Source organism: Corvus cornix, chromosome 3 (genome assembly GCF_000738735.6).
Source record: "Corvus cornix cornix isolate S_Up_H32 chromosome 3, ASM73873v5, whole genome shotgun sequence".
Lineage (NCBI taxonomy): Eukaryota > Metazoa > Chordata > Aves > Passeriformes > Corvidae > Corvus > Corvus cornix.
The window spans coordinates 22999590-23012246 of record NC_047056.1 but is presented as its reverse complement, the minus strand read 5'-3'; the positions used below and the strand labels follow the sequence as shown (position 1 = coordinate 23012246).

The following is a 12657-nucleotide window of genomic DNA, read 5'->3' as shown; positions in this document are numbered from 1 at the left end:
ATGCAGACTTCCATCTTAGAGGTGATAAATAATTGGGTAGATTTCATACTTTTGAAGGGATGAAGGGTCAAAAGCTTCAGGCTTCTGTTTATCTTACTGTCTGAAATAAGTGAGTAAAATAACATGCTGTAGGCTTCTTATTCTATCCCCAAAATGTAATTGGAGTACTTCCATGCAGTGCTGAAGAATGAGCTAAGGTCATGGCAACCAAAGGATAATTCTTACTGTCAGCTGTCATACAGTTCTTGCTTCCTTTGTCCTGAAGAAGATTTATCACTTTCTTGCAAGCAACATAGCTGAATACTTGAAAAGTTGACTCCACTTTCCAACCAGCCTCTGCTGCTCTGTTCTGTGTGAACAGCAAAATGCTGTATCCTTGCCTGAGTTACATGATGTAACCCCAAACTTCAAAAACCCCATTAAATAAAGAATTCCACCTTGACTGATGTAAAGAGAATCAGGATGTATGAGTACTAAATATTGCTCTACAGTTTTTTGTGAATACTAATGTTATGTAATGAACATTATCTCCTGTAGCTATAGGGATAACAGTATTCCATGTGCTAGTGCTTTCAGAGACTGTTGTGGTAGATTTAGAGATTATTTAAAATGTGTCTAGCATTTTGGTACAATGAGTTGCTTTTCAAATCTGGATTAGACTATTGCTCTGAAAATAATAAATATTGGACATTTACTAGTGAAGCACAGTAGTTTCAAATACTGCCTTCAATTTTTTGACCAGTGATAAGCAACTGACATTAGAATGTAAAGAACAGTAGTGTTTTTTCTTTGAGCTCTGCCAAACTCATATATGTGTGTGTGTATATATATATAAAATGTCTTTCCTGGATGTCTGGAAATGGAGAGTCAAAACAGGCCATGACTTGCTCAGTTGAATGTTCTAATTTGAATGCTCTCAGAGTGTAGGAATGACTCAGGAGCAAATCTTGCTCAAGAGTAACCTAAGTAGAGTTGATCCTGCCATGGAGAAGAGATTAGCTGATCTCTGCTAAATTCACAGATTGTCTAACAGAGTAAGTGCGTTCACTGATGGGAATTTTTGCAAACACAAAGCAACAGTGAAATACAGAAGTTTGCCTGTACGATGGGAGACAGGCTGATAGTGTTTAAGCTACACAAGTTTCCAGGACACTCCTCAAGCACAGCAGGAAAAATGTTGCTTCTTAGAAAAAACTGTCTGTCTCTGAATGTTATGTAAGTAGATTATACCATACTGCTTGAGTCACCATCCCTGGAGGTATTTAAAAAACATGTAGAACTGGTTCTTAGGGACAAGGTTTGATGGTGGACTTGGCAGTGTTAGGTCTATGGTTGGACTCGATTATCTTAAGAGTCTTGTACAAACTAAACAGTTCAATGATTCTAATTAGCAGATTTTGTTGAAATCAGTACTGCAGGACTGCTGTCACTCTTGGAGTGAGCTGTGGTGCTGTGTGATGGCTGCGCATACGGGACCTAAGGCCAAGTGCTGTGTCTTAACTGAATGAGGTTGATATCCAAATACCAAGAACTCCACAATACCTCCAGAATTTTCCATGCTGGGTACTCTGTATGGAACTTCTGAGCTTTTGATGGCGTGTCTGGAATCTTCCCAGTACTAATGGTACCACAGTTACTTGTCTTTCCTCCCCCAGGCAATAAGAAGCCTAATTCAAGTGAAAGTTTATAGGAGATAAAAATGACCTGATTTAGATGACATTTTTGCTTTCAAAGTGCTGTTATACAGAATTAACCTTTCATTTACGGTGGTGACTCAAGCTAAGAGGAACTTCTTTTGCATTAGAAGTAAATTATTAAAACTGCAACTGTTGAAATGGGTAGTGCTGGAGAGCAACCTTTGATGATCAGTAAATTTTAGCTGATAGCCAAGCAAGAGCTTTTACTTCAGTTTTATCCCTAGTTTTAAGGCAAGGCATCATCTTCTACTGAAAATAAATTACTGATGAAATGTTAGTAAATGAACTTGGGTCAAGGGCTTCCTCCCTGCACATAGGGGTTTATGCTATATAATGTACCGGATAGCACCAGCAGTGAGTAGATGTCAGTGTGTCTTAGGGCTCTGCTGGACAGTCAGCTGTCGAAACAGACATGACATATGGTGGGAGCTTTCTGTAATGTAGATCTTAATAAATATTTCATTTCTTCTTGTTTATAGTGTCTTGTTTAGAAACTATGTAAACAGCAAAATGGGGATGGTTAACCAAGTAGCCATGGAAACCTGTTTTGTCCTCTTTCTCTCCCTCTCTCTGTGGAAACACATTTCAACGATAGTTATGATTTCTTGCTGTCACTGCGATTTGAACTGGACTCACAAAATAACTCACAAAAAATTGTGTTTTAAGTTGTTGGTTATCTCGTGGACAACCGACAGGCCAATATTTGTATGATCAGCGTAAAGAGGGATTTTGTGTTCATTCTCTTTATTTGGGGTAGCACTGCAAGAATAGAGTACATACCTCCAAATAACTGTCTGTAACACTAGTAGCAAGCTGGACAAAATACACTTCTGCATTTCTGAAAAATTGGATTTTCTGACTTGTGGTTTAAATATTTAGTAGTGTTTAAATTGGAAATGATGTGTTTCATCATTTTTGGATGATACAGCCTGTTGTCAAAATACAGGTAGCTTTCACAGAACAACCATCTCTGCATCTACAGAACTGACAAAAAGGAATGTGAAAGGAAATAATGTTTTGTATTTAGAAATCTTTAGGCTTCAACATTAGAAGTACTGGAAAAAAGACCAGTGTAAGGGGTAATTTAACTTTCTAATTAATTCCTCACAAAATAACAATTGCCAATAGAGAATACATATTTTCTATCATCTGAGACAATGTTAAGAAACAGATAAGTATGATAAAATTTGGTGTTAATGCCTCAGATTCATATTTTAATTCTGGACTATTATTTCAAGATGATTGTATGTTAGCATAACAGTAATTAAGCTTAAACTCAGCAGGAAGGGTAAGTGTTCTTTAGTTTTTGCCAAATGAAAAAACTGTTTGAGTAATTTAAAAACAAATTACTTCCTTGGATTAACTTTGTTTCAATGATTAGATACAATGTGACATCTATTAACTGAATGCTTTTACTGCCACTTGACTTACTTGAAGTTGGGGAATAACTTCTAGTCATGCACCAGTGGTCTTGTGTTTATTGCAGTACTGCTTGTCCTGCATTCAGTCTGATTTTAAGAATAGCTGTTGCCAGGTCTTCCATCACTTTTTGTCTCTGCTTTTATGGGCAACAATCCTAGTTCATTGGGATACCCACCTCTGGAAGATTTTCCCTGCCTTCTCTGGTTCCAGATTCCAGAACTGAAGGTTTGTTGATGTTTTGAACTGTCTGATCAGAGCTTTGCATGACTCAAGAGCAATGGTTATGGAGCAAAAGTTATAATGAATAATTTTGCAATTTCTCATTAATGCTTTTGCCTTTTTGTTTCGTGGTAGCACAGGGCATGTCTTATGCAGGTTTTCTGCTGCCTACAGGACTTGTTATAACAGGTAGTATTTAAACCCTGACTTCAGGTTAAGGAATTTCACAGAAACTATCAGTATTTCACTTCTGTATGAAAGATCAGCCTTGATGGGACAAAGTGTTTTGTACAGCAGACAGAAATTGCCCCTGCAGACCAATCTTCTGTTATTTGTACTTTCCTGTAGATGTGATCTGCAAGCTTTCTTTCAGTTTTTGATTCTCAAAAATTAATAGTGACAAGTTAGCACAGCTATAACTTAAGTGAAAAGTTGTGATTGAATTGTCTCTGATTGAAGGGTCTGAAGCATAAGTCCTATGAGGAGCAGGTGAGAGCACAAGGGTTGTTCAATCTGGAGAAAAGAAGGCTCAGGAGAGCCTTCCACAACTTACTGCCTTCCACAGCTATCTGAAAGGAGATTGTGGCAAGGTGGGGGTTGGTCTCCCCACCAAGGCGACAAGTGACAGGAGAAGGGGAAATGGCCTCAAATTGTACCAGGGGAGGTTCTGGTTGGATATTAGGAAAAATGTTCTTCACTGAAAGCATGGTTAAGCATTGAAGCAGACTCCCCAGGGAAGCGATTGAGTTGGCATCTTTGAAGTGTTCATAAAACAAGTGAACATGGCACTTCACAATATGGTTTAGTTGACAAGGTGGTGTTTGGCCAAAGGTTGGACTTGATGGTCTTGCCAGTCTTTTCCAACCTAATGGATCTATGATTCTTTGAAATTCTGGTCACAATCTGTGTAGAAGGTTTATGGTGTGTGCCAGAACTGCAGATGTAACACAGTTATATGACAATTGCTCAAAGAAGATGTGGTCTTATTTATGTCACCAAGTTAAAAGATATTTTGGTGCTAGGAGGGAAGTTACCTGTTTACAGAACATTAACCTTTGTTGCTTTTTAGATAGTGCTTAGGGAGTGGTGTAAAGGTCAAAGGCATAGAGCTCAAAAGGGGGTTTCAGAAAGTGAGTGTCTAATACCGTACATGCCCTTTGTCCCACTCAAAATTATTTTTGTGCCTAACATTGCTGTTTTCAATGTGGTTTTTTTTCTTCCTCTTGTATTGAAGTGGGGAAAGACAAAAACTTGGTCCACCTCAAACTAAGAGCAGTGACCAAGGTTTTATGAAGTGCTGTCGTGTGCATAGAACAAGTCAATGGGGAAGCCCTGAAATTATTCTCAAATTTCTTCCACCTTAACAAAAGGCTCAGAAAGCAATTTTCAGGCAGGAGTGTCTCACTTCAGCTGATGGTGTCTCTGAAGAGTTCAGAAGTAAATTACAAAAATAATGACAGCTTTCATTAAGATGTTTCAGCTGTGGAGGTGAATGTGTAGGAGGTACAATCTTTTGCTAAAGCTGTAGGAGCACAGATCATTCTGAGGATCAAACTGACAAATTATTTAATCACAGAAAGCTGACATATCTTTGTGCTGGTTATGATCAGTGTCCTGGATGCAGCTGCGTCTTGATGAGGTCATTGTAATTTCACTGAAGTAGGACAGACCTTCCAGAACCTGTGCAGGGTGGTCACGGCACCCTGACTCTTCTCATGTGTCCTATGGATACACTTGAGGGCAGAGTAGGAAACATTGTTATGAGTTACTTTGTAGTTATTAAATATTTAATCATCAGTTCACAGAACTGATCTCTTGACATTTTAATTCCAGTTACTAGTGATAAAATAACTTTTTTTTAAAGCATGGTAACATGAATAACTGTTTGTATGTGTGAGTAAGTTTTAGTCCACTTTCTTCTGAATCATGGAACCATTTAGGTTGGCAAAGACTGACCTCCAAGATCATTGAGTCTGACCCTTGACCACTCACCATGTTGTCAACTAGACCATAGCACTAAGTGCCATGTCCAGTCATTTCTTAAAGACTTCCAGAGATGGTGACTTCACCCAGTACTCTGGGCAGCCCATTCCAATGCTTGACAACCCTTTCTGTGAAGAAATTCTTCATGATTCCCACCTGAACATCCCCTGAAATCACTTTATTCGAGTAAAGTGGGTTTTTTTCCTCGTTATTAAACAACAAAGTTATTAATACTGTTATGCTGGGTCAGCAAAACAGCTTTTTTTGTCCTCGTAACATATAGCTTCAGACCTTTAAATTATATCTCTTCCAAAAGATCATGTTTGTGTTGAGATCAACAGACTTTGTTCTGTTTTATAGAAATAAAGGTTTTGTTTCTCTATGAAAAACTGCATGATTTTAGCTCCTGATACTGCCCCCAAGAACTGCTGATGCAAAAGTCTGCCCAGAGGTGCATGCAGAAGGCCCTAGTTTTGTTAGAATGATTATTTAAAAATAAATTAGCACTCAAAATATCCCATTGTTTAAACTTGTAAGTCCTCTGAAGACTAACAATGAAATTAGTATTTGCACCTCTTTTAAGCCTTCTTTTGATGTCTGAGTTCAGTAAGGAGCTCTTTGCTCTCACACGCTGCTTTTGCTTAATTTCTTATTTGTCAGGATGGACCTTTCCTGAGCTTGGAGGAGGTGATGCCTGAATATCAACCAGCTTTCCTGGATCCCTCTTCTCTCCAGAGCTACGTCCCATGAGGTTCTTATAAACAGATCTCTGGAAAGGATGGTGTTTGCTCTTCTGAAATCCAAGGCTGTGGTTCTGCTTACTGCCTTGCTCCCTCCTCTCAAGATGCTGAAGCTCATCATCACATGGTTACTGCAGCCCAGGCTGCCTGTGACTTCCCTCTCTCTGACCAGTTATTTGTTGTTGTAAGTACAAAGTCCAGCAGAACACCTTTCCTTGCTGGTTCCCCATGCTGGGAAGTTGTCGTTAAGGCACTCCAGTGCTGCATTGCCGAGTGCTGCTGTGGGATCGGGAGGTCTGTAACAGAGACCCGGTACAGGGACACCCATCCCCAGGCACAACTCTATGCACTCCAGCTGCTCTTTCACAGGGAACAAGTCCCTGTCCAGGCCTTCCCATGCTGTCCTTCCCAAAGAGTCTGTATCCATCCTTCACAGCGCTCCAGTCGTGTAACTGCACAGAGACTTCTGGCTCCTCCTGTTTGTTCCCCACGCTGCCTGCATTGGAGCAGAGGTGTTTCAGAGAGCCACCCAAGCATGCTGAATCCCCACAGCAGGCTTGAGAGCTTTCACCAAAAGATCATTCCCCATTTATTGCTGTCTTTTGAACAAAATATACTGTAAATTATATAGAGATGTGTGTTAGTAGCCCTGAAACAAATTACAGAAGCATTTTAAATCAATACTCTTTGTTAAATGTGTCTCTTTCTTTTTCCTACATTTTAATTTATGATCAACATTAAGGAGGCATGGGGTTCTTTGTCTGTGTAATCAATTTACAAAATTATGTTAGTGATGAAAGCTCCCAAACAATTCTGTTTAGAAGTGCATTGGGTGCTGAACATGGCCTCCTCTTTTTTGTTGGTTTAGCTTAGTTGTGATTTTTGGAAGTCAGTGCGTTGTTTTTGGAAAGATGCTTAATCAACTTTTCTTTTAATACAAAGAAATGAAAGCGAGGTGTAAAGAGATGATTTATTCTTTTATATGTAATAAACTAGTCATTATCTCTCTTATTAATTTATTCTGTGTTTGATATGATTCCATCTGTGCTTTTTTGAGTTGTTGCTACTAAACAAAAAGGTATCAATTAAATATTTATATATGAGCACCTGGCAACCGGTTGTGCAGTGTACAGTTCTGCCGACTTTGTGAGAAATGTCAGCTCACAAAAGTTGTTAGTGACAGCCTGCAGGGAGGGAAGCACTGGCACAGCAGTGATCTTGCAGACCTGATAGAAATGGACAATACATGTTGTCAGTCACTAAACCTAGGAAAGGAATTAGGGAATACAAAATGGAAGAACAAAAAGGCAGAACAAACAGAGGGCAGTAGGGAAATAAAATCTGTTCCTACTATACAAGTTGTCTGAGGCATTTCTTTGTCCCTGTGGTGAATGGGCTTCTTCCTCTTTGCTGTTTCTGTAGGCAAGGTATTAGAAAGGAAAGGTAGCAGCATCAACTAGTCCTGTCTGACTGAAGGCACTTTATTATTTTATCACACCTACCCCTTTGCTGATTGGAGATAAATGAGACTAGAGAAGAATTTTTCCTCCATTGTCAAGGGGTTAGGAGGAGAAGAAAACAGGACTGTGCATTATTTCTGTTGCATACACAAATGACTCAGAAAACATGATCTGAAGGGATTTGGTGCTTCCAAGAGCAATGGGCTTTGATTCTTCTTCACTTTACAGAAACCATAGTCACAACATGTACAAATAGGCCAAGAATTGCTGTGGTTTGCTTTTAGAAGCATCTCTTAACTCATGCTGCCAAATGGTAAATCATAACACTGGGCATTGGAGAAGCAATTCCTCTGTATTCAGGGGAAGAGTGAAATGATGGGGAGTGGGAAGATGGTGCGTGGATTGAGTTCTGACAGCGTGTCAGGCTGGGCTTCTTGGAGGCAGATGGCATTAAAATGTCAGAGCGTTAAAATAAGCATGTCAGGAATAGGATTGGGCATGTAAGAGGTAATTATTCCACAGAAAAGTGATATTTCTATGAAACAGATTCTGAGAGGATTTAGGATGGTTGCTGCTGTAATTAGCTGTGTTAGGCTTATCACCCTGTCTTTCAGCCCTGGCAGGAGACTGCCACAACCATTTTGGTTGACAGACTCAATTATTTAAATAAAGGCAAAAATGAATGAATCTTCCAATCCTACCTTTATGATCTGGGAAAGGAAAACCTTTGCTTGGAAAAGGTCTTCAGAAAGTCCCTTTTCAAGTTACTCAAGAGCTGCTCTGAAATAGATTCCTATTGATGACTTAGGTAAGACTATTGTTCCTTAGCTGATATTCACCATTTTTGCACCACTTGCTGTTATAGCAGCACTGTCTATTTTTTACGTATTACCTAAACTAATGGCCCTACTCAATATTGAAGTAATAGGTGTCTGTGTGTGAAGGTAAAAGTACTCTGTAATATGTTGCCTATGGACTTTCTTTTTTTCCTAACACAACACACGAAAGGCCGTGGCTTTGCATCTGAATTGAAACCAGGTTTTTGGCTCTAAGTCGTCCTCTCAAATAGGTGCAATGGGATAGTTTTGTGTCGGGAGCACTTAGCTCTGGTGTCCATTTTTCAGTCATCTGGCTGTGAAAAGTAAGCTGTTAATCTAAACTGCTGGGATTCAGTTCATCCTACATATAATTATGGCTCTTTAGGCTGTCTTGTGTGTCTGCTCACTAAATCCTTGTTTTGAGACAGAATTCATGTATGGTGAGGCCAGTGCACTGGCCTGTGTGACTATCTTCTGGACAAAGCAAGAAGAATCTCCCTGTCCTGCATCCCCAGCTACCACGGACGCTTCAAAAGAATTGTATAGGATTCATAAGTTGATGTAGGATTTTTTCTGCAGATGAGTCTTGTGTTACTTCATTATTTTTAGTATGAGGATCTCAATCCATTAGTTACTGTAACATTTGTCACTTAAAACCTCCCAATGTATCCTAAAGAAGGGGGCTTCTAAGCAATTACTGCATTAGCCTGAGTTAGTTTAATGCAAAGTTCACACCCATTGCTCTTACTATAGACTCTATACATAATTGAGGTTGAAGCTTGCAAAGTCTTTCAGTTCCTTTACAGCTCTTTGTATTAAACTGTCTATGAAGTTCTCCAGTGACCATTTCTCCTTTGGTACCTTTTGTGGTACAATACCAAACTTTTCTAACATAACTTGCAGTGTGTATGTCTAATGAATAAAATCGTAAAAAATTAAACATAGTAAATTTTGATTGTGGGGGAAAAAAAAGCATTGCACCATGTTTCCCTAATATGTGATAGACAATTTCAGGCAGCCAATGTTACCATCTTATGCCTCTTTGCTGTCAAAATCAAATTATGCCTTAGATTTTTCGCAGGTTTTGAGGTTCTTTGTCTAAAAAATGAAAACTTCTCAGGAAAATTACTGAAAATTGCTGAAAAACAATTAGTTAGCTCTGCCTTTTTTTTCTCTCATTCTAAGTCAGATAGGTTTTTTTCCTGACTTTTATAATTCCTGCCGCTCCTTTGGCTTTGCCCGTTCAGGCCTCCTGCTTAGTGCTGTGGTGTCCTTACCTAGCTGCTGTCTCAGACTAGTTCTTGATGATGATGATAAAAAACCAACAGTAGCAAGGATGACCTTTAATTCCAACTAATTACAGTATCTGCTCCATGTCAATCAGCCTATCTGGCATTTTCCCCAGTCTGCTTTCTCACTTCCCAAAAGTCCACTTCGTTAACTTCCATGTAGGTGGCTGGAACAGACATGGCACTGATGGACAGCATACATGGCATTGTGGTTGACCTGAAAGCGCTTGTTACATCCCTGTGTTTCCATGGCATGCTATGGGAAGTGTTCCTGTATCCTGATGAGCAGTTCAAGGTTTCTCTAAAAATATCTGTGTTGAACTATGGGTACACATCAAACACATATGGAAATACTGAAAATGTAAACTCCTCTGGTTCATGCAGGTTGTCCACTGTTAACTCAGTGCAGTGGCTTGTTTGGGTGGAATAATGGGGGGCAAGCTCTGCTCATTTTGGCAGCAGAAGGTGATGCACGTGTTTCCCTGCCTCCCAGGGTAAGCGTTTAGATGCAGTTACAAATTACAAACAATTGGCTTTACCCCTGGAAGGGTGACTTTGAGGATGGTTCTTATTATCCTTGTGGTAGATTGATTTAGGTTGTTTACAACCTCCTTGTCATCTTTGTTTTTTCCTGTGGTGACATATTATGTTTGTAGGCTGTCATTATGCAATGCTTCATATCTATAGATGGCATTCCTATTTTCATACATAGTTACAAAAGTATAATGGGAAATATAATAAGCAATTTCCTCCTGTGGTGCTGTCAAGTACTAGCTTATATGACTCAAGTGTCAGGGGAGGACAGGACAGAATGTGGAACTAGATTCTGGGGCAACACTGCTTGATTTTGTTTAGTGTTTTGTATTTTTTCACTGATTGCTTTTTATACCATGCAGATAGCTAAGCTAGAGACTATCAAGACTATCTTCAGCAGCACAACGTAGTGCGTCCTTAAAACCTTGTTGTTACACTCACAGAATGCTCTTTTTTAGCTGAGAACCCTTGTTCCTAGATGGAGTGCCACAGTGTGATGATGTACATGGAATGGTCCAGTTGGTATTGAATACTGAATTCTTTTCACTACGATGGACTACTAACATTCCGTTTACTTCTACCCTACTCAAGTACTAATCAAGTTCAAATTTTGGGCCCTCTGTGGCTGAGAGACCCAAATGATTTCATTGTGAAGATGTGGGAGGCCAACCAGGGTCAGCAGCCCTAAACTCTCAAAGATAATGAATCTTTCTACATGCAGCTTGAAGATTGATCTTTCCAGGAGTTTAATTAATTTGGTAGTAAAGTCCACAGTTTTGTAGTGAGCACCTACCCAAACTAAGGGCCATGGTATCAGTTTTTAGTCCATGCATTTTAGAAAATGTATGCACAGTCTCCCTTTGTGCCATACTGCTCTGCTATATTGCAGACACATTTTTCTGTGTCTGCTGAGTGACTAAGCCACAGAGTATGGTGGGTTCAGTTTGGGGTTTTTGTGGGGTTTGTTTGTTTGTTCATTCGTAGATACTTTGGTTTTTAAAGACACAACCAGAGTGCATTCAGATACTGTAGTGATGGGTCTAGGATAAGCGTTTTTGTGGAACAAGCAGCAATGTTTGAACAAGCACAGACTGTTTCAAATAAAATACAGAACGCTTACCAGTGCCTGAAATTGACTTTGGAACAAACAGAGGTCTTTTGAGTACTGTTTTGAATAGATACAGTATCCTGGATCACGCATGACTTGCAGAGAAGAAACTATGTTAAGATGACATTCAGCGTAACTTTCTCGTGTGGCAGAACAGAATCTGCATTTTAACCATGACAGTTATGACAAATCTTGTTTATTTTGGTATTTGACTTAGTATGGCTTTCCATCTATCTATTTCATGCATCGGTGTATGTGAAGCTTTACTGAACCCTATTAGACCAGATTGCATATTTGAAAGGTATTTTCTTATGCATTTTAAGACTGACTGCAACATGGTAATCTATCTGCCTTGAAAGTAACTTTCCTTTCCCAAATATACAGAAGAAAATAGTATCTCTTTAGAAAAGTCTAGAATTTTTTTAGAAAAAATCTTTAACATGAGACACGTCAGTGGAGAATTCATAGATAAGCTGAAGGGTCTAGAGAATAAAGAACTACTAGCTGTGTTCTTCCTATATGTTCTTGCACCCCCAAAGAGATATGTGTTCATACATTGATAATCATGACACTTTAGACTTAAATCACTTTCTAATGTCCATGTGCTGCACAGATTTTAATTAGTGTCTCACCTTTTTTCCAGTCAGCTCATTCTCACTGAGTCGGAACACATTATTCCTCAGTATGCAATGTTTCAGCATAATCAACTTTCAGCTTGCAAACAGTCTAAAATCTGTTCTTTCTACTGTACAAGCAGTTCTTAAGAGTTATACATGGCAAGGTCAGTTGCATTTGAATAATTATGATATAATTTGAAAACATAATTACCATCTGGGCACTAAATCCGTTTCCATCATTATTGGTCAAATGTCAATTTTCTAGGATACACTTAATTTCTGTCTCTCATTCCTTCTTCACTCTGCTTTAATTTTCATAATTTGGTTCTTGTATTTTAGTTGTATAGGAAGAAAATGATACTGAAAAGAACCAGAAAAAAGTATGCTGGGTTTTTGTCCTTCTGCAGTTCATCTCCACATTGAATTCTTTTCATGATCTTTTCTCCACTTTGGCAAACCTGTCAATGAGCACAAGTAGGGTGCTTGCCAATGGTGCCAGCACAGTTAGATAGATCCTTATCTGTGTTTGCTTTGAAGTATGAGTTCAAGCCCTTTGCTATTAGATGAAGCCGATGTTAAAACTTCGGGTCTCTATGAAGTGGTTTGGGGAGTTTGTTTAGTCATGTTATTTCTGTTGTTAATGTCGGAATCATGAGAGCTTCAGAAAGCCTAGGATTTGAAGGTGAACATGTCAAGCAATTATTTTCTTGTTATAATAGACGTCAATAGAGAATGTTTGACAACTTGGATTTTATGCATATTTGGTCAAC

The 12657-nt window shown here is 39.0% G+C and overlaps 1 protein-coding gene across 5 annotated transcripts in view; it reads left to right on the top strand.

The window, feature by feature from the left end:
* HHAT (hedgehog acyltransferase) overlaps nucleotides 1-12657 on the top strand; it is a 151607-nt gene that overhangs the window by 43345 nt on the left and 95605 nt on the right. The window contains exons 10-11 of one of the 5 annotated variants that reach the window (XM_039568915.1): nucleotides 3278-3344; nucleotides 5982-6742. The exons of the other annotated variants lie outside the window; for them this stretch is intronic. Of the exons in view, the coding sequence (XP_039424849.1) occupies nucleotides 3278-3344; nucleotides 5982-6071 (157 nt within the window). The 3' untranslated portion in view covers nucleotides 6072-6742. Of the gene's footprint in view, nucleotides 1-3277; nucleotides 3345-5981; nucleotides 6743-12657 lie in introns of those variants that run through there. 5 annotated transcript variants of the gene reach the window in all.